The 19,390-nt window shown below is 46.2% G+C and overlaps 1 protein-coding gene across 1 annotated transcript in view; it reads right to left on the minus strand.

Annotated features, from left to right (window-relative positions):
- TEKT4 (tektin 4) overlaps window positions 1–18,643 on the minus strand; it is a 79,157-nt gene extending 60,514 nt beyond the window's left edge. The window contains exons 1-2 of the mRNA XM_069209827.1: window positions 17,979–18,643; window positions 15,848–15,918 (exon numbers count right to left, since the gene is read on the minus strand). Coding sequence (XP_069065928.1) covers window positions 15,848–15,918; window positions 17,979–18,548 — 641 coding nt within the window. The 5' untranslated portion in view covers window positions 18,549–18,643. The remainder of the gene's footprint in view (window positions 1–15,847; window positions 15,919–17,978) is intronic.
- Between the last annotated feature and the right edge of the window lie 747 nt (window positions 18,644–19,390).

Below are 19,390 nucleotides of genomic sequence, written 5' to 3' on the forward strand. Positions count from 1 at the left end.
GCTGCCCGCCCCCTCCGGCCACGGCCCTACTTTTGGCGGCAAGGCCAAAGGAGATAATGAGAAAAACAAGGAGGAGTCACTGGCCAGTCAGGACAGCCCCTAAGGCAACCTGAGCTGAGGTGACTCTGACTTTTAGAAATCCTCCATCTTGCAGATGGAGGATTCCCCCAATAGGGATAGGAATGTGACCCCCTCCCCTTGGGAGGAGGCACAAAGAGGGTGTAGCCACCCTCAGGGCTAGTAGCCATTGGCTACTGCCCTCTCAGATCTAAACACACCCCTAAATTCTGTATTTAGGGGCTCCCCTGAACCTAGGAACTCAGATTCCTACAACTTAAGAAGAAGAGGACTGCAAAGCTGAAAAACCCTGCAGAGAAGACGGAGACACCAACTGCTTTGGCCCCAGCTCTACCGGCCTGTCTCCCCACTTCTAAAGACACTGCTCCAGCGACGCTTTCCCCAGGGTCCAGCGACCTCTGAATCCTCAGAGGACTGCCCTGCTCTAGAAGGACCAAGAAACTCCCAAGGACAGCGGCCCAGTTCACCCAAGACTGCAACTTTGTTTCAAAGGAGCAACTTTAAAACAACTTGCGTTTCCCGCCGGAAGCGTGAGACTTGCTACTCTGCACCCGACGCCCCCGGCTCGACTTGTGAAACAACACTTCAGGGATGACTCCCCGGCGACTGCGAGACCGTGAGTAGCCAGAGTGCCCCCCCCCCCCTGAGCCCCCACAGCGACGCCTGAAGAAGGAATCCCGAGGCCCCCCCTGACCGTGACTGCCTGCTTCCCAGATCCCGACGCCTGGTAAATGACTCTGCACCCGCAGCCCTCAGGACCTGAAAGATCTGAACTCCAGTGCAGGAGTAACCCCCAAGAGGCCCTCTCCCTTGCCCAGGTGGTGGCTACCCCGAGGAGCCCCCCACTTGCCTGCCTGCATCTCTGAAGAGACCCCTTGGTCTCCCATTGATTTCCATTGGAAACCCGACATGTGTTTGCACACTGCACCCGGCCGCCCCGTGCTGCTGAGGGTGTACTTTCTGTGCTAACTTGTGTCCCCCCCGGTGCCCTACAAAACCCCTCTTGTCTGCCCTCCGAAGACACGGGTACTTACCTGCTGGCAGACTGGAACCGGGGCACCCCCTTCTCCATTGAAGCCTATGCATTTTGGGCACCACTTTGACCTCTGCACCTGACCGGCCCTGAGCTGCTGGTGTGGTAACTTTGGGGTTGCTCTGAACCCCCAACGGTGGGCTACCTTGGACCCAAACTTGAACCCCGTAGGTGGTTTACTTACCTGCAAAAACTAACTAACTCTTACTCCCCCCAGGAACTGTTGAAAATTGCAGTGTCTAGTTTTAAAATAGCTATATGTCATTTATTTGAAAACTGTGTATGCTATTTTGATTATTCAAAGTTCCTAAAGTACCTACCTGCAATACCTTTCATTTGAAGTATTACATGTAAAATCTGAACCTGTGGTTCTTAAATCTTAAAATAAACTAAGAAAAGATATTTTTCTATACAAAAACCTATTGGCCTGGAATTGTCTCTGATTGTGTGTTCCTCATTTATTGCTTGTGTGTGTACAACAAATGCTTAACACTACTCCTTGGATAAGCCTACTGCTCGACCACACTACCACAAAATAGAGCATTAGTATTATCTCTTTTTGCCACTATCTTACCTCTAAGGGGAACCCTTGGACTCTGTGCATACTATTCCTTACTTTGAAATAGTGCATACAGAGCCAACTTCCTACAATGTGTGTGCAGTTTCACTGCCACTTCGACTTAGCATTTAAAACTACTTGCCAAGCCTTAACCCACGCTGCCTTTTATACATATTAGTTACCCCTAAGGTAGGCCCTAGGTAACTCACAGGGTCCTGGCAGACAGGACTGGGTAGAAAGGGGAACTATTGCACTTCAAACCCACTCTTTGAAATTTCCCCCACTTCAAAGGCATTTTTTAGTATATAAACTGGGTCTCTGAGCCCATCAAATAAGACACATCTGGACCTACAACTGCACTCTGTCAGAGGAACTGCCTGGCTGACCAAAGGCCTCAACTGGATTGCTTTGCTGAGAAGCACTGCTCTCCTACTTGTTGCCCTGCTGTCTTGCTGGCATTTGACTCTTCTGGAAGGACTCTGCCTTCCACCTGAAGTGCTCTCCAAGGGCTTGGATTGATCTTGCCTCCTGTTTCTGAAGTCTTAGGGCCAACAGAGACTTCACCCCTTCAAGAAACTCCTTGTGCATTGAAAATTGACACAACACCTGCAGAAATCAACGCAAAGTCTGCATCACGGCTAGGAAATCACCGCACCGCTGACCAGAACGACACAGCCCCGACCCCCAAAGGGAAATTCGACGCAGCGCCTGCCTTGCGATGGAAAATTAGACGCATCGTCTACCGGATCGACGAAGGGCCTGCTCCTTCTACCAGCATGTCAACGATTTTAAACGCGTCGTCACTGGGCGTCAAAATATCTCCGCATTGCAGTGAGGAACCAAGCCTCAAAAACAATGCAACCCCTTGCCACGTGGAAAGAATTGATGCATCATCTATGCCGCGCCAGAAAATCCGACACGACACCTTATTTTTCCATGCATCTCCTCCTCTGTGGTCTCCATGCTTTGTTATTTTTTACGCATCCCAGGAACTGTGTGTTACAAAGAGACAACTATTGGTTTCTAAGGACAGAGACTCTTTTAAACATTTTAAAAGTGATATTTCAACTGGTGCTTATTGGATCTTTGTCATTTTGACCTTGTTTCATTCAGATAAATATTATCTATTTTTCTTAACCTGTGTGGTATATTTTTGTGGTGTTTTCACTGTGTTACTGTATAATTTATTGCACAAATACTTTACACATTGCCTTCTAAGTTAAGCCTGACTGCTCAGTGCCAAGCTACCAGAGGGTGAGCACAGGATGATTTGGATTGTGTTGTGACTTACCCTGACTATGATTGTGGTCCCTGCTTGGACAAGGGTGTATACCTCTGCCAACTAGAGGCCCAATTTCTAACAATGAACCTGCATTTACACCTGAAAATTCCTTTGTGACTAGAACCAAACTCTGACCCACCAATGCTGAAGCAAATAGTGGTTGTCACTGATATTGCTGTGAATACATTATTCAAATTACACTTTGTCTACAGTCATGTGTCAACATTACATTAGCTTACTTATTACACTGGCAATCAGGCAGAGCCTAGGACCATGCATGCACCCAACTGTTGACCAGCTGAAGGGGTCTTGTTCCTAGGGTGCCTGATACTGCTAAGGAGTGATATCTTACTCCAGTGATTCAGTGAGAGAGAGACTGGACTGGACCCAAGGCAACATTCAACATTCACATTCCTGTTCCGGCTACAACTATGATGATGGCATGATGGGTCTCCAGTATACTGTGCTGGTCCTGACACCAATACTTAGTATTTGAATTCCAGTGAGACACTGATAATTAAGGGGGCTTGAAGACAACCTCATGGAGTACTTAAAAATATAGGCTATGAAAGGTACCTCAGATACCCTTTGCATCATGAGTCCATGAGTGCTCCTGTTGTAAGCTTGAACTCCCTTGTCAAGGACTCTTATTTTGGCACACACAATGCCAGTGAGGCTCTGAAGTTGGAAACCATTGTTAGCTGTGAATCCCCTGTGTTCTAGAAGAAGCTTTTACAGAACCTCACACAACTTGAGGACATTCCCACAATGGCAAGCGGTATGCATACTGGAGCATGTAAGGAATAATTGCAGAGACTGACTAATCATGTGATTAACTATGTTGCATAAGGAGAGAAGCACCTCTCTGGATGCAAGGAGGTAAATGTGTCACACTGTGCATATCAACTCCCCTATTATTTTATGTTATGTTAATATTGCTTATACAACGCTCAACTCACCCCAAGAGGGGTATCTCAATGCCAAAATGATCACAAACCTGACTACAAGCAGTTACACTCTAAACAGCACAGTTTTCAAAAGCTTCTTAAATTTAAGGTGGTCCTTCCATTGCCCCTTATGGAGAGGAAGTTCATTCCGATATCGAGGAACCAGAAATGAAATGGCTCTTCTACCTGATCTAGCCTTCCTAATCTGTGGAACTGAGAGCAACTCTCTACTGAACGAGCAAGGTGGTTTTGTAGTCCGGGCCTTTTCAATTCAGCGCTTTATGGGTCAAACAGCATACTTAGAAAACAATTCTCTTGCGTATAGGCAACCAATGGAGGGCACTCAAGAGGGGAGAAGATGCTGATCCAGATGGTAAATTATAAATAAGCTGTGACCAAGTATTCTGTATAACTTGAAGTTTGTTCAGTACAGTGTCATTAGCAGATGCCAGTAAGGCATTGCGATAATCAAGGAGGTTAACCACCAACGCGTGAGTCAAAGTTTCCTAGCCAAAAAAGGGAGCAAGGGAAAAACTTTCCCTAATAACTGAAGCATGTGAAAACAATTTCCAGTCATGGTCCCAACCTGGTCCATCATTGATAGAGCTTGATCTAGACGGACACCCAGGTTTTTAGTAATAGACTTGAGGCTCAGGGCTGGGGCACAATCTGAAGGCCACCAGTCGAGCGTCCAAAGCTGTTGTGCATTGCCAAACAGCATGGTCACTGTTTTAATCACATTCAGCTGAAAACAATTATCTGTCCCCTTTGTGGATAAGTGGTGTGTGGGGCCCTCTCTCACTTCTTTTTGAGACAATGATCTGTCATCCATGCTGCAATGGCTGTCATGCTTGCAGCAAAATGGAATTTAGCCTCATCTGGCTCATTTTCCAGAGTGCGAAGGCTGCCCATCCCTACCCTGGGAGTACCCGAAATCCTTGTGGAATAGAGGATTATTTGTGGAAAGTATACAAAGACTTGAAGAAGACTCCGTCCTCTTCTCCAGCATTCCCAAAGTGCCCACGGGTGTCCCAAGACAGCATACACAAATCGCAACATAGAGCTCGATTGGTCAGTCTACTACCACAACATAAGAGCTCGATATACATACCGAAAAGCATAAGGACGGAAATGGCATTCCAGTCTGGTTCCCTACTCATCCTTAATGTGGGGGATAGTAACAGTACTCATGTTTAAGCGAGCAAAAGGCATACGCATAAAGCCTGTATGATTGACGGAAATGGCATTCCAGTCTGGTTCCCCACTCATCCTTAATGTGGGGGATAGTAACAGTACTCATGTTTAAGTGAGCAAAAGGCATACGCATAAAGCCTGTATGATTGACGGAAGTGGCATTCCAGTCTGGTTCCCCACTCATCCTTAATGTGGAGGATAGTAACAGTACTCATGTTTAAGTGAGCAAAAGGCATACGCATAAAGCCTGTATGATTGACGGAAATGGTATTCCAGTCTGGTTCCCCACTCATCCTTAATGTGGGGGATAGTAACAGTGCTCATGTTTAAGTAAGCAAAAGGCATACGCATTAAGCCTGTATGATTTCAATGCAATCATGGAAATCCCCACTTTCTGTATCATTGTTGCGAGAATTCAGCAATGTACCTTGTTAAAAGTCTTCCCACATTTGAAATAAGTAACTTTTGAATAATTTCCAAATCCGGTAGTAATGTTCACAGCTTTCAACAGGCCCTAATAATTTTGGACATCAGAGGCAGACATAAAGTCATGTTGTTTATGCTGATTATATGAGCCCGAAGGGATTATCGTTTGTTTTATGCAGAAAGAGGATTAAATGGGGCTGTTTGGTTCGCAAAGCTCTGGGGGCAGAGTTATCATTATTTCACTCAGCGCAGCAAGGCACCTCGCTGCACCGCGAGAAATGGAAAGAGCAGGAATGTGCTGGATTTAACATAACACAGTGCATTCCTATCCTTTCTTTGCATTGGTGCACCATGTGCTGCCTTGCTCCAATGCAGGGGCCCTTGGACCTGTTTCACCAACCCACCACTCTTTGTCCTCAGACATGTGTTTAAGGAAGTCAACGCTCTGTTATATGATCTTATTTTGAATGCAGGGTGACACAGAGTAGCATTGAGGAAGCTCAAATGTCAAGGTGGTTGTGGGCATTTCATATCCCTGATTTTGAGTTGTACTACGTTGCAACTCAGACCAGATGGATAGCTAGATATCCAGGTGGGTGTAATGTACAAGAACTCAGTGAAAAGCTACGAGATAATGGTGGATTCATGTTGCAGAGATGGCTTCTCTCCACTGCCATGCCTCTCCTCTCCCTCCCTGTTTAGAATTTAAGGCCCAACACTGTTATCAGCAGGCACAGCAGAGACTCAGGCAAGGTTTTATGTCCCTGACGTACTACGGAATAGTGTAATGGTGCATCCGGAGCTTCAAAACAGCAAAGGACTAAGGTGCTGGGGGCAGGCAGGATTAGACTGGGTAGGAGATCTGTTTGACAATAACCCTTAACATCATTTCAATCCCCAATGGAGGGGTCTGGACTCCCACCTGGTCAATTCTTGGGACATAGGATCCTGACTGAAGGAATCCACTCTTTGTGGAGGATTACAGATACAGAGCAGCCGACTCATGAGTGCAATTAGGTCATCATCATGATGGGCTGTGGCAGGAGGCCAATCATCTGAATACACAAGGCTCTTATGGGCACGGGAGGTGCACAGGTGGGCATCTTAAATGATGAAAGGGAAGCTGACTTTAGCAGACCCTTCCAGGAAAAAGAATGGGACAAGGTATTGGAATATCACAGAAAGTATCTTTCAGTGCTAGACTTCAATATATTCAATATAAATAGCTGCACAGGGCCTATTTGCCCCCCAAAACACTAAGTAAAATGTACCCCCACAGGGTCCTGGAACTGCCTGTTGTCACGTGGATCAAGCAGGTTTTGTCTACATGGAATGGGAGTGTTCAAGAGAGGAATAATTTAATCAGGCTGTTAGTACATACAATGATAAAATAATGGAAAGAAGCTATATTAAAATACGTTGGAGGTCTGTATACTGGGCCTAGCTCCTATCACACAATAGACAAGGCTAAGAGACTTGCTGATCTCCTACTAATGCAAAACCTACTATTGTCATGATATGGACGGCCATTTCAGACCTTTCCATAAATCAGTAGTGCAATGTTGTTACATGATTTACAGCATGTAGGAAGTTGGCTCTGTATGTGCTATTTCAAAGTAAGGAATAGCATGCACAGAGTCCAAGGGTTCCCCTTAGAGGTAAAATAGTGGTAAAAAGAGATAATACTAATGCTCTATTTTGTGGTAGTGTGGTCGAGCAGTAGGCTTATCCAAGGAGTAGTGTTAAGCATTTGTTGTACATACACATAGACAATAAATGAGGTACACACACTCAGAGACAAATCCAGCCAATAGGTTTTGTTATAGAAAAATTTATTTTCTTAGTTTATTTTAAGAACCACAGGTTCAAATTTAACATGTAATATCTTGTTTGAAAGGTATTGCAGGTAAGTACATTAGGAACTTTGAATCATTTCAATTGCATGTATACTTTTCAAGTTATTCACAAATAGCTATTTCAAAAGTGGACACGGTGCAATTTTCACAGTTCCTGGGGGAGGTAAGTTTTTGTTAGTTTTACCAGGTAAGTAAGACACTTACAGGGTTCAGTTCTTGGTCCAAGGTAGCCCACCGTTGGGGGTTCAGAGCAACCCCAAAGTTACCACACCAGCAGCTCAGGGCCGGTCAGGTGCAGAGTTCAAAGTGGTGCCCAAAACGCATAGGCTTCAATGGAGAGAAGGGGGTGCCCCGGTTCCAGTCTGCCAGCAGGTAAGTACCCGCGTCTTCGGAGGGCAGACCAGGGGGGTTTTGTAGGGCACCGGTGGGGACACAAGCCCACACAGAAATTTCACCCTCAGCGGCGCGGGGGCGGCCGGGTGCAGTGTTAGAACAAGCGTCGGGTTTGCAATGGAAGTCAATGAGAGATCAAGGGATCTCTTCAGCGCTGCAGGCAGGCAAGGGGGGGCTTCCTCGGGGAAACCTCCACTTGGGCAAGGGAGAGGGACTCCTGGGGGTCACTTCTGCAGTGAAAGTCCGGTCCTTCAGGTCCTGGGGGCTGCGGGTGCAGGGTCTTTTCCAGGCATCGGGACTTAGGTTTCAGAGAGTCGCGGTCAGGGGAAGCCTCGGGATTCCCTCTGCAGGCGGCGCTGTGGGGGCTCAGGGGGGACAGGTTTTGGTACTCACAGTCGTAGAGTAGTCCGGGGGTCCTCCCTGAGGTGTTGGTTCTCCACCAGCCGAGTCGGGGTCGCCGGGTGCAGTGTTGCAAGTCTCACGCTTCTTGCGGGGAGATTGCAGGGTTCTTTAAAGCTGCTTCTTTGGATAAAGTTGCAGTCTTTTTGGAGCAGGTCCGCTGTCCTCGGGAGTTTCTTGTCGTCGTCGAAGCAGGGCAGTCCTCAGAGGATTCAGAGGTCGCTGGTCCCTTTGGAAGGCGTCGCTGTAGCAGAGTTCTTTGGAAGGCAGGAGACAGGCCGGTGAGTTTCTGGAGCCAAGGCAGTTGTTGTCTTCTGGTCTTCCTCTGCAGGGGTTTTCAGCTAGGCAGTCCTTCTTCTTGTTGTCGCAGGAATCTAATTTTCTAGGGTTCAGGGTAGCCCTTAAATACTAAATTTAAGGGCGTGTTTAGGTCTGGGGGGTTAGTAGCCAATGGCTACTAGCCCTGAGGGTGGGTACACCCTCTTTGTGCCTCCTCCCAAGGGGAGGGGGTCACAATCCTAACCCTATTGGGGGAATCCTCCATCTGCAAGATGGAGGATTTCTAAAAGTTAGAGTCACCTCAGCTCAGGACACCTTAGGGGCTGTCCTGACTGGCCAGTGACTCCTCCTTGTTATTCTCATTATTTTCCTCCGGCCTTGCCGCCAAAAGTGGGGGCCGGGGCCGGAGGGGGCGGGCAACTCCACTAGCTGGAGTGTCCTGCGGTGCTGTCACAAAGGGGTGAGCCTTTGAGGCTCACCGCCAGGTGTTACAGCTCCTGCCTGGGGGAGGTGTTAGCATCTCCACCCAGTGCAGGCTTTGTTACTGGCCTCAGAGTGACAAAGGCACTCTCCCCATGGGGCCAGCAACATGTCTCTAGTGTGGCAGGCTGCTGGAACTAGTCAGCCTACACAGACAGTCGGTTAAGTTTCAGGGGGCACCTCTAAGGTGCCCTCTGGGGTGTATTTTGCAATAAAATTTACACTGGCATCAGTGTGCATTTATTGTGCTGAGAAGTTTGATACCAAACTTCCCAGTTTTCAGTGTAGCCATTATGGTGCTGTGGAGTTCGTGTAAAACAGACTCCCAGACCATATACTCTTATGGCTACCCTGCACTTACAATGTCTAAGGTTTTGCTTAGACACTGTAGGGGTACAGTGCTCATGCACTGGTACCCTCACCTATGGTATAGTGCACCCTGCCTTGGGGCTGTAAGGCCTGCTAGAGGGGTGTCTTACCTATACTGCATAGGCAGTGAGAGGCTGGCATGGCACCCTGAGGGGAGTGCCATGTCGACTTACTCATTTTGTTCTCACTAGCACACACAGGCTTGTAAGCAGTGTGTCTGTGCTGAGTGAGGGGTCTCTAGGGTGGCATAATACATGCAGCAGCCCTTAGAGACCTTCCCTGGCATCAGGGCCCTTGGTACCAGAGGTACCAGTTACAAGGGACTTATCTGGATGCCAGGGTGTGCCAATTGTGGAAACAATGGTACATTTTAGGTGAAAGAACACTGGTGCTGGGGCCTGGTTAGCAGGGTCCCAGCACACTTCTCAGTCAAGTCAGCATCAGTATCAGGCAAAAAGTGGGGGGTAACTGCAACAGGAAGCCATTTCTTTACACAGCATGTAAGAGTATGGCACTAAATACAGAATAAGGTCGAAGCCTCAGGGTTTTTTTTCCAATTACCTGTGACTGGCATGAGCTGATGGTTTCATTCTCCCAGATGGTGAAAAGTGATGACAGACCTCCCTAGAGATGCTTACCAGCATACCTATTGATCAAGAGAAACTCTAACACTTCCTGGTAATGCATCTATACCAAGTGGCTTACATAATACAAGCCTCACAAACTCACTGTTAGGGCCAACATCTCTCACCTGTATAAGGGACCATGTTAGGAGGAGCCTATCTGCTGCTCCCCTTTCTCTGGTCCCTGCCCTACAATCCCCTCATTTTTACAGACTTGCACTTGACCGCTGTAAGAAACTAGGCTCTTTAGGATGCCGTACCACACTTTTTGCCCCCATTTAGACTACTGAGACTGTTGTTTTTTATCTGAATGTGCACTGAGGCCTGTTAATCAAACCTCAGTGCCAGTGCTCTCTCCATTAAGTGGTACTGTGATTTGGTAAACCCAATTGGCAAGGACTTTAACACCCCTATAAGGCGCTAGTAAATGGTACCAGTGGTACCCAGGGCATGGATGTAAAGGGGTCACCAGGGCTGCAGCACTGACTGTGCCACCCTGCTTGGGATGAGTAAAAGCAAAGGCCACAGAGCTGCCATGTCAGCCTGCACAAGCAGCTTGTCTGCTCGGGTTTGACTCTGCCCACACTAGGTGCAGGCAGAGTCCCCTCACCGCCCATAGCACAGGTCCGACACACTAAGGCAGGCCTCCTATAGCCAGAAGGAAGGGTGCACTGTGTTATGAGTCCTGACATATATGCATGAGCATATATGACCCTGTGATAGCATTTTAAACAATGCTACCACAAGTGACCGACTGTCCATATGATTACATGGGCTGGCACTCAGGAAAATCCCAGATGTCCACTCCATGATGGCCTGACCAATTTCCCCCATGTTTGGAGTCAAACACCATGCTTTTTAACCCTGAGCACGAATCTAATGCCCAGGGTTACCTACTATGTACCCTGGTGGCATCCCTAGCAGATGCCCACCACGGTGCCAGCTTTTCCTTGACTTGGCAGGCTCCCCCGAGATGTTTGCCTCCATGACAAGAGTCTGCCTTCCTATTGGTTGTGCTAACACTTTCCCCAGGACAGAAACAGAAGACCTGGGCAGGAAGGAGGTCACACCTCCGCCCTCCCAGGATGGCTAGTGCTTACAGTAATCAAGGCGGTGAGTCTCAAAGGCTTTCATCGCCCTTGATATGTAATCTCTCGTCCCCCAATCGAGGACAATGCCCTTCCTGCCCTGTCCAGGGAAAATTTGTTATTCAGGAGACGTACACCTCCAAGATGCTAACCACACCTTTAGGGTGGGCTAGAAAGTCTTACAGCCGGTGAAAGGTTCTGCCATGTGGACAAACCTTGGAATTAGAGGGTTCTGGGTAGAAAAGTGACGTACTTTCACAGAAAGTCGTCACCTCGGGCAGACTAGATGCAGGGACCAGTAGCCCATTGGCCACTGTCCGTCACATCTTAACTTCCCCATAACTAGGATTTAAGGGGCTCCCATTGCACCAGAACCTCAGTTTCTGACTTTGAATCTGAGAAGAGGCAGAGAGAATATGCCATCACAGACAACAGGACTTAGGACTCCACCGCAGTGCAAAGAAAGAATACTTAAGTGCCCTGAGGAGACCATATACTGGAATTCTGTGTATGAAGTGTGCTCATGACAAAAACTTGTTGCTTCCAGCAAGAGGGACTCCAGTGGATACCAAAAACTGAAGCAGACTCCCCTGACTGGTGGAACCAGTCACCTGCAACCTGCAGAAGAATTGGCATGCTCTTTCACAAGACGTCCAAATCATTGGGGCCCTTTTGAGTGAGCCCAAAGAAAAGTGGTGACCTGCACCCAGGTGTTCAAGTGAGGCTCACCCCAAGTTTCTTCTAGCCGCTATACCTCTACGGTTGACCTCCAGTCCTTGAAGTACCCATGGATTACTTTTGCCGCTGCCAAGGCTTGTTGGTCACTAGCCCAATAACCGACCCATCCCTGGGTGTCACCAACTCCTGAGCGCCTCCCAGCAATAGTGACTGACATCGGCAATGTCCCCACTGCTGAAATCCTGCATCCTGAAGAAGGTGACATCTACTAAGTTGCAAAGCATCTTTGATGCAACCCTCCCGTGATTGACAGCTGCAAGTCCACCTCTGCACGAGGAGCTGCCGAAGGTGACCGATTGTACATTGTTCTTTTCCCCCATTCAGTTCTACGGTAACCGTTTGTTAAATAAAAGAGCTTCTATTTTCAAACTCCACAACTCTGGTTGTAAGTAAAATGCAAAGTTTGTTTTGGTGTCTAAATTAAGATAAAATTCTGCTCTATTTTTCTAAATTGGTGTAGTATTTCTTTAAAGTTGTGTCAATTACTTATCATCCATGTTGATGTTGTGTAATGCTTTACACATGTTCCTTTAAGTAGCCTGACTGCTCTTTGCCACACTACCAGGATTGAGCTAAGGTTTACGGGTGTGAACCTGAGGTCCACCTCTGGGTAAAGTGCTAGTATTACATGGTAAGACCCCACAGTCATACCACCTAATTACTGCCACTTTGCTACAAACACGATTCTTGCTGCCTGCGCCTCTCACTTACTCAGCACCTTGCTTTCCAATTCGAATGAAATATGTCACAAAGTTGGTTCTCAGTCGATCTCCAGACTATTGGGAGGGTAATGTAGAGTTGCACATTTAGTTACAAAGCTAAAATGCCATATACCTCTTGCTCAGATATGTAACCACATACATTTGTTGGCACAGTCGAGAATAGGGGTCATGCTCCTTCTATGTATAACCCAGAGTGGTGCAGAAGACTCATTATCATACTTATGGGCAGTTATGCCAGAGAATACATTCTTTAATAATAGTTAAGATACTGTTTGTTTAGGGATAACAACTCATCTATCATGCAATCTATAAATGTCTGTTGTATCAGAAATGCCAATAAACAATTGTTTAAAAAAACTATGCTCAATGTGCTCTCCATTGATCACGGTTTTAGCTGCAAGCACACTTTTAAAGATTTTTGTGCATGCATGTTTCTTGTCTGTTGTTAATAACATACAGAATTATGTGGTTTTACCATTCATTATACATGTGAACACTGATATGGTAAAATTGTCTTTAAAGCAAATTTCCTATGTGTAAAATTGTGTTTTCCTACCCCTTGTAAACCAGGCTTCAATTTGGGCCTAGCAACCATGTTTTACAAAATTGATTTTTCCCTTGCTTTTCCTCCTGCACATTTCACGGTTTGTTATTTCTGCAGCACAGTCAAGCTGAATCATGTTTGTTTGTTTCCACTGTCATTGCTCATACTGTTCTCGATGAATCTTCCCTGGCCCAGTCACAAAACTGTCAATTTACTTTACGGTCCTTCCACTAAATCACTGCACTATATTCATTCATTATAGCTTTCTGTTTTCATGTGTTTACTTTGTTCCACCATCTCTGGGTGACATTATCATAGAGTGAACAGAATAAATATTCATGTAGTGGGATAGTGGTTAGGGGCCAGATGTATCAAGCAGTTTTGCCCATTCTGTGTCTATGAGAAAATGTGTTCGGACATATGGCCCTAGGTGCTGAAGCGATATGACACTTAATAAAATTGTGCTCTGACATGCCGAGAATGTAAAACATTTGATCATAGTTACAGTGATCAAGCTTTCCTCGTGAATCTCAAGAGCTGCAGTGTTTTATTGATGTAATATGGACTACAGCTCATGTGATTAATATTAGGCTTTGATAAGGGCTTCTTGCATTTTGTCGAAAAAATGTTTATCTCAATGATACATACATATAAATGTGGGGCCTCTAATATGCAAACTACTGTGACTGACTTTCTTCTACGTCTGCGGTCAAGGATAAGTTGGTGGTCACAAGGTGACTTATTAAGTCACATATAAGTATACATAAAGGCTGTATTAAGAATTGCAGGGGACTAGTCAATTTTTATTCACTAGTCATTTTTTTTTGTATCTAATGTATTAATTCTGTTTGATTTTGTGAATTGGAATTATAGTTGGTAATAATTAACTCACAGGAAACTATTTGAAACTACAACACCTTCCATGTCACATTCTTGACTTTCTTGAGTGGTTGCATAAAGATTAAATCAAATGCAGTGTCAACAGGCCATCCGGGTTGCTGTAGTGTGTCATGTTCCTGTAGATTCAAAAGCTCTCTCTTTGCTTAACTCACTGGAAAGAGCAGTCATGTTCCTGTGTTTAAACCAATAATGTTTGGGGATCTTGTATGAACATTACCTACTTTATATCTATACATTTTAAAATACTTTCAATGCTTTCTTAATATTTATTTTAAAAGTAATTCCTATCTCTAAATTCATAACATAGAGCCTTCCTCTGGTAGGCCCTTTTGTTTCCTTTTCATGTGGACATGTGTGCTAAGCACTAACTACCGCACATCGGCCAAACATGGAGTCTGGATGCTGCCTACTCACACTAGAGCCCTTACTCTCTGTCCGTTGGTCACCTTAGCCAAAGGCTGATGTTAACACCGGCGATGGGCTTTAAACTCGATGGGAAGTACAGGCTTTAATGGCGCCCTTTACTCTGCAAAGAGTAACAGTGAAGTTTGTCTGGCCCCTAAATAACCTACATTATGGGGCTGTATGGCACACAATATGGAATGAGACTTTCACATACGTTTTTGTTTATTTATGTATTTATTTATAGATTATGCAGCACTGACATTTCTGACAGAAATGTTGTACAGTATGCCATTGTTATTATTACGCAGTATGGTCGGAAAAATTGCTGAATAACCTATATCAAATGAATAGCTGTGGTAGTAAACGAAAATGGCACTGTCTGTCATGAGAACAGCAAATGCACATTGTGGGGTGACACATATGGAATTGCATAATGACCATATTCACTGTTTGGTCTGATGAGTGGAATTACTTTTTTGTTTCTAATCACATGAGGTGGCGCCTACGGTTACTTTTAAACTTACTGAGTAAGAGGTAGGATATATGTATGATGTCCATGGGCTACTATGCCAAGGTGGCCATCGTGGAAAATGGTCACCATGCACAGTTTCTGAGACAGTCACACATATCATGGAGTCAGCAACAGTGACATCCTATGGAAGGTAAAAAAAACGGATGTTTCACCTGACAAATGATGTATTAAGGAGAAACAACTCTGGGCCTCCAAAGTAAAAAAATGTGGCTGACAGTTTTATTGAAAAAAATAGGAAGGGTCTGTTTCTGTGAAAGGGAGGTGAGTCGGAGGTAGGTCCGTAAATGTCCTTTTCAACTTAACATTCTATTGGTCATTTATTTCACAATTTCTTAAAGGCTGTTGAGCTATAGCTTTCCAAATAAGGTAGTTAGGTCAAATGATGCATTTTTAGTTAGGTCTACAAACTCCTGATAGGGTTGATGGATCCGGTCAGAGTTGGCTTCTGGCTGAATGAGTAAAATCCTGTAGCCGCTGCAGCGGTAGAGTGGTCACAGATTTTGACTGAAATTCTGGTTTTGTGTACAGTTTCGAGGCAGTGATGGGTGAAAAGCAGGCCAGCCACAGTAGTGCTCTTAACTTCAGCGCCACTCTCTGGAAATGGAAGCCCTTGCGAGGGAGGACCATAGATTCGAGGTTGATTAAGAGGAACACTCATGCAGCCTGAAAGCACAAGGGCCAAATACTGCCCCTCTACAGGTCAGGAAGGTGAAGTATAGAGGCCAGGATTCAACTTTCTACCCAAGAGTTGCTTCTCACCTATTTTCACACATACAAATAACACCAGACTAGCCTTATGTTAGATGCCCGGGTCTACAAATATACAAGGAATCCACTGCGTCCATGTAGTCATTTAATTAACCTCATAACGCTCCTAAAACTAATGTATAAACTGCTCTCTATGTCTGGCAGTGATCAATCCTTGGTAACAGAGCTCTTGAAAGATAAACATTTAAATAATGCATGTGGACGACAAAAGATCCCTCCCAGAGTACCTTACCGTATCTGCATGACGGTCTGCTCTAAAGTTCTCTTCAGAAGTTCCTGCACGTTTCGGATCAGTTCCATTTCCTGCACAGAAAAGCAGATTGTCCCAATTACACAAAGAGTATGCTCTTTCAGTAACTTCATGTTTTTTGTTGTAATATTGAAGAAGGAAACAAATTTGACAGTTGTGATATATGAAAGGCCTGTGGAAGGCCTAATTGACTTTTGCAGCAATTAATTTAAGGTACTGAAATGCAGTGTAACTCATGAGAGATAACCCTTTCCAAACTTGCAGGTTAAGCAGATACCACACCCACACACTCATACTACACTCTTCAGATGTTCCACTAGTGCAGGGGGTATTTGGAAAGAGGATGTCTGCCGGACTATTGTGGTTATGGTAGGGAATGGCTTTCTCTGGCTATGTATCTGTTGGACAGTGGTGTTGACAGGAGGTCATAGGCTCGCCCTAGCGCAGGGTAGGAAATGTCCTCCATGACTGCTGATTGAGCTGTGAAATACACCAATATTCCAGGTTTAGTGGAACTCCTCAAGGCGCTGGGCCCGGGTGCCACTGCCTGGGTGCGACTGGGTGCTACGCCCCTGCCATGGGTGCTAACACTGTCCTTGGCAGCAGTAGACCGCGACACTGTCGTTACCCGGGGGACTGGCCACGTGCCTCCCCATTCTCTTTTTCTGCAAACGGGTTCTGAGGAAAAGGGGGTAAGGATCAGGAGGAGCAGAATTAGGGTGATATGACAGATAGTAAAACAATTACTAGAGGTGTTGGCTGCCAGCCTTTTGGCTTTGTCGATGTTTGTTGTTCATGGTAGTTGCAGAACTCAGTTGACGGAGGACAAAGGTCAACAAAAGCAAAAATATTTTCGGGTTCAAAAAGCACGGACTGCCATAGCAGTTCATCCAAAGGCGAGAACGACTTTGTGTACTGATGTGCTTCTTGTAAAAATTCAGATTTCCAGTGACTCACAATGAGTGGCTCGTTCGCCCCATACGCCATACCGCATGATGTAGTGGCGGAAGAAAAATGTGAATGACGCAACAACAGACGAATGAATGAAGAGAGGTGGCTGCATCCTCTATAAGTAATTATATCATGTTATAATTTAAGTAAGATCAAAGGGCGTTAATAATGACAAACCTAAAAAAGGAATTAAAATGGTGCTTATCAGGTAGATCTGACGATTATAATGTCACTGCGGGGAAAGCGTGGCCACGTATTCCACCCTCAGGGACGGTTCTTGAGCAGATGCTGTATGTCGTAAATGAGAGATCATTATCACGTCACAACTTAGCTTTCAAGGCGTCATTCCATGGCGCCACTATTCAGGCATCACACAGAGATAAGTCATTCTTCGATATGTAGGTGGGATAAAGTATAACGTTATGGTTTCTTGATCAGTTGTATAGTGCCTTATTTTGCTCTAAGGTGCTGTCATTATTTTCGTACAGATGAAAATATCGATTTCTAAACAATGGGGTGCTAATTATGTTACTGCAGCAAGTGAAGCACTTAGATGTCAATACGTGGCAAGTACCAGAGACCGATGTCAGTGTTAGTAAGGAGTGATAAGGACCAGTGCTTGAAATGGAAAAATTAAAGTGCCGGTACTCTGTGCCAGAGTACCTGCTTGTTCCTGAGAAGTGCCGGTACTCTCCTATTAAAAGTATTACGTTTTTCTTGAAATGTGCCGGTACTCTCCCTCTCAAAATAAAAAAGTACCGGTACTCAGTACCGGACAGTACCGGCCCATTTAAAGCACTGATAAGGACAAGATGTGAACAATGATTTGGGAGTGATTGAGATATGACAAAAATCGAGAGGTTAAGAATTATGATGTCACCAGAGAATTGTAATTTTAACGGAAGGGGGATTTATTAGGTCAAATGATTGTAGAAGTCTCGCATTGTTCTAACTAAGGCTGTTTTGAGAAATAAGTAACGAGCTTTGAGCTGAATTTGCATCTAACAAGGTATCTATGACAGGTAGCCTTTTCCTTTCCTGCATCACTGATGAAGTAAATAGTCAACACCCTTCCTGGCGCTCTTTTCCCACCATACTACGCACTGCCCGTCAATGAATCTGGACTTGTGTCTCCCCTCTTTATAGAAATCAATGAACTTACCCTAATCAGCTCCACCTCCACCTCATCTCGCACCAGGTCGGGCCCCAGCCGCCGCTCCCGGCACTGTAAGTTGTCGCTGACGATGCTTGCCGGGGTCTCAGTGGCGTCCAGGGCCCGCTCCAGCCGCCGCTTCTGGGCCAGTAGCAAGTCGGTCTCGGCTGTCAGGTCCCCGATCTCGCGACACAGCTCGGAGCGCCAGAAGTGCAGGTCCTGCAGCCGCTCGCCCAGGCCCTTCGTCACTCCGGCCTGGCTGCGCTGAGACCTCGCCTCGGTCTCTGCCGCCAGCAGCTTGGACTCCTGCCGCCCGCGTTCCGAGGTGTCTCGGTCAGCGAAGGACTGCGCGAAGCCGGCCTGGCACCGCACCGCCCACTCGCTCGGAAGGTACTTAGCGGTGCGAAAGCCGGCGGTGGCCAGGCCAGAGGAGGGCAGCGGCAGGGCGGGCTCGCATGGTCCCGGGGGTGGGATGGAGCACGGCGGGACGCTCTGGGGGACCGGTGGGCGAGAGATGAGCACCGGCCGCGGAGGGACGGGGCACGGAGCGCTAGGGGGCGGCACACAGCACACCGACATGGCTACGAGGCAAGACCGGCTCTCAGGACTCGGAAGCCGGCGGAGAGAAACAAGGGAGCCCGCAGCTCGGCTGCAGGACAAAGCGTCTCTGCGGTGTCAAGGAGACGGCTGTCAATGGAACCGCGTCCGTCGCGTTGCTAGGCAGCAGCCAATTAACGCCTGAGCGACAGAGGGGTAACGAGCGAGGACGCAAAATGCTGAAACTCAGTAGAAGAATGTATAGTCTTGTAGAACTTTCTAACATATCGGGATTGCTGAACGGAGAAAAACTAGTCAGGAAAAGTATATGATTTTTTTCTGAGCTTAACTTTTACGTATAAAATTAAAACGATTTATGTGCCTTTACCGTTTAAGCCAATTAGTGAACAGGTGTCATTTTGTTCACATTCATTTAAAGTGCACGCTCGGCGCAGTGCACTCTCTTGAAGCAGTATTGAGCACCTAGGGCCAGATGTAGCAAAGTTCTGTGAGTCGCAAATGGCCTGAATCGCAATTTGCAACCTCGCAAAATCCGAAATGGGATGCAAAAATCCCATTTCCGAAATGCAAATAGCGATGCGACACAACAGCGACTCGCAAAAATTGTGACCTGATTTTATAACCCGAAAATAGGAAGTCACAAATTGCGAGTCGCAAACCATATGCAAAAGCCAGTCGCAAATTGCGACTAGTCGCAAAAAGCCCATTTTGCACATCAAGATTACCACTGATTCAGAGCAGGTGGTAGCCAGAACCAAAGTATAAAAAGAGACCCAGAAGACATCTGGGTGACTCAAAATGGCTGAACTGTACGTGATAACATGGAAGAGGAGAGTCTAGGCCGCCCCGCAGAGGAGCAGGAG

The sequence above is a fragment of the Pleurodeles waltl genome, chromosome 10, assembly GCF_031143425.1.
Source record: "Pleurodeles waltl isolate 20211129_DDA chromosome 10, aPleWal1.hap1.20221129, whole genome shotgun sequence".
Lineage (NCBI taxonomy): Eukaryota > Metazoa > Chordata > Amphibia > Caudata > Salamandridae > Pleurodeles > Pleurodeles waltl.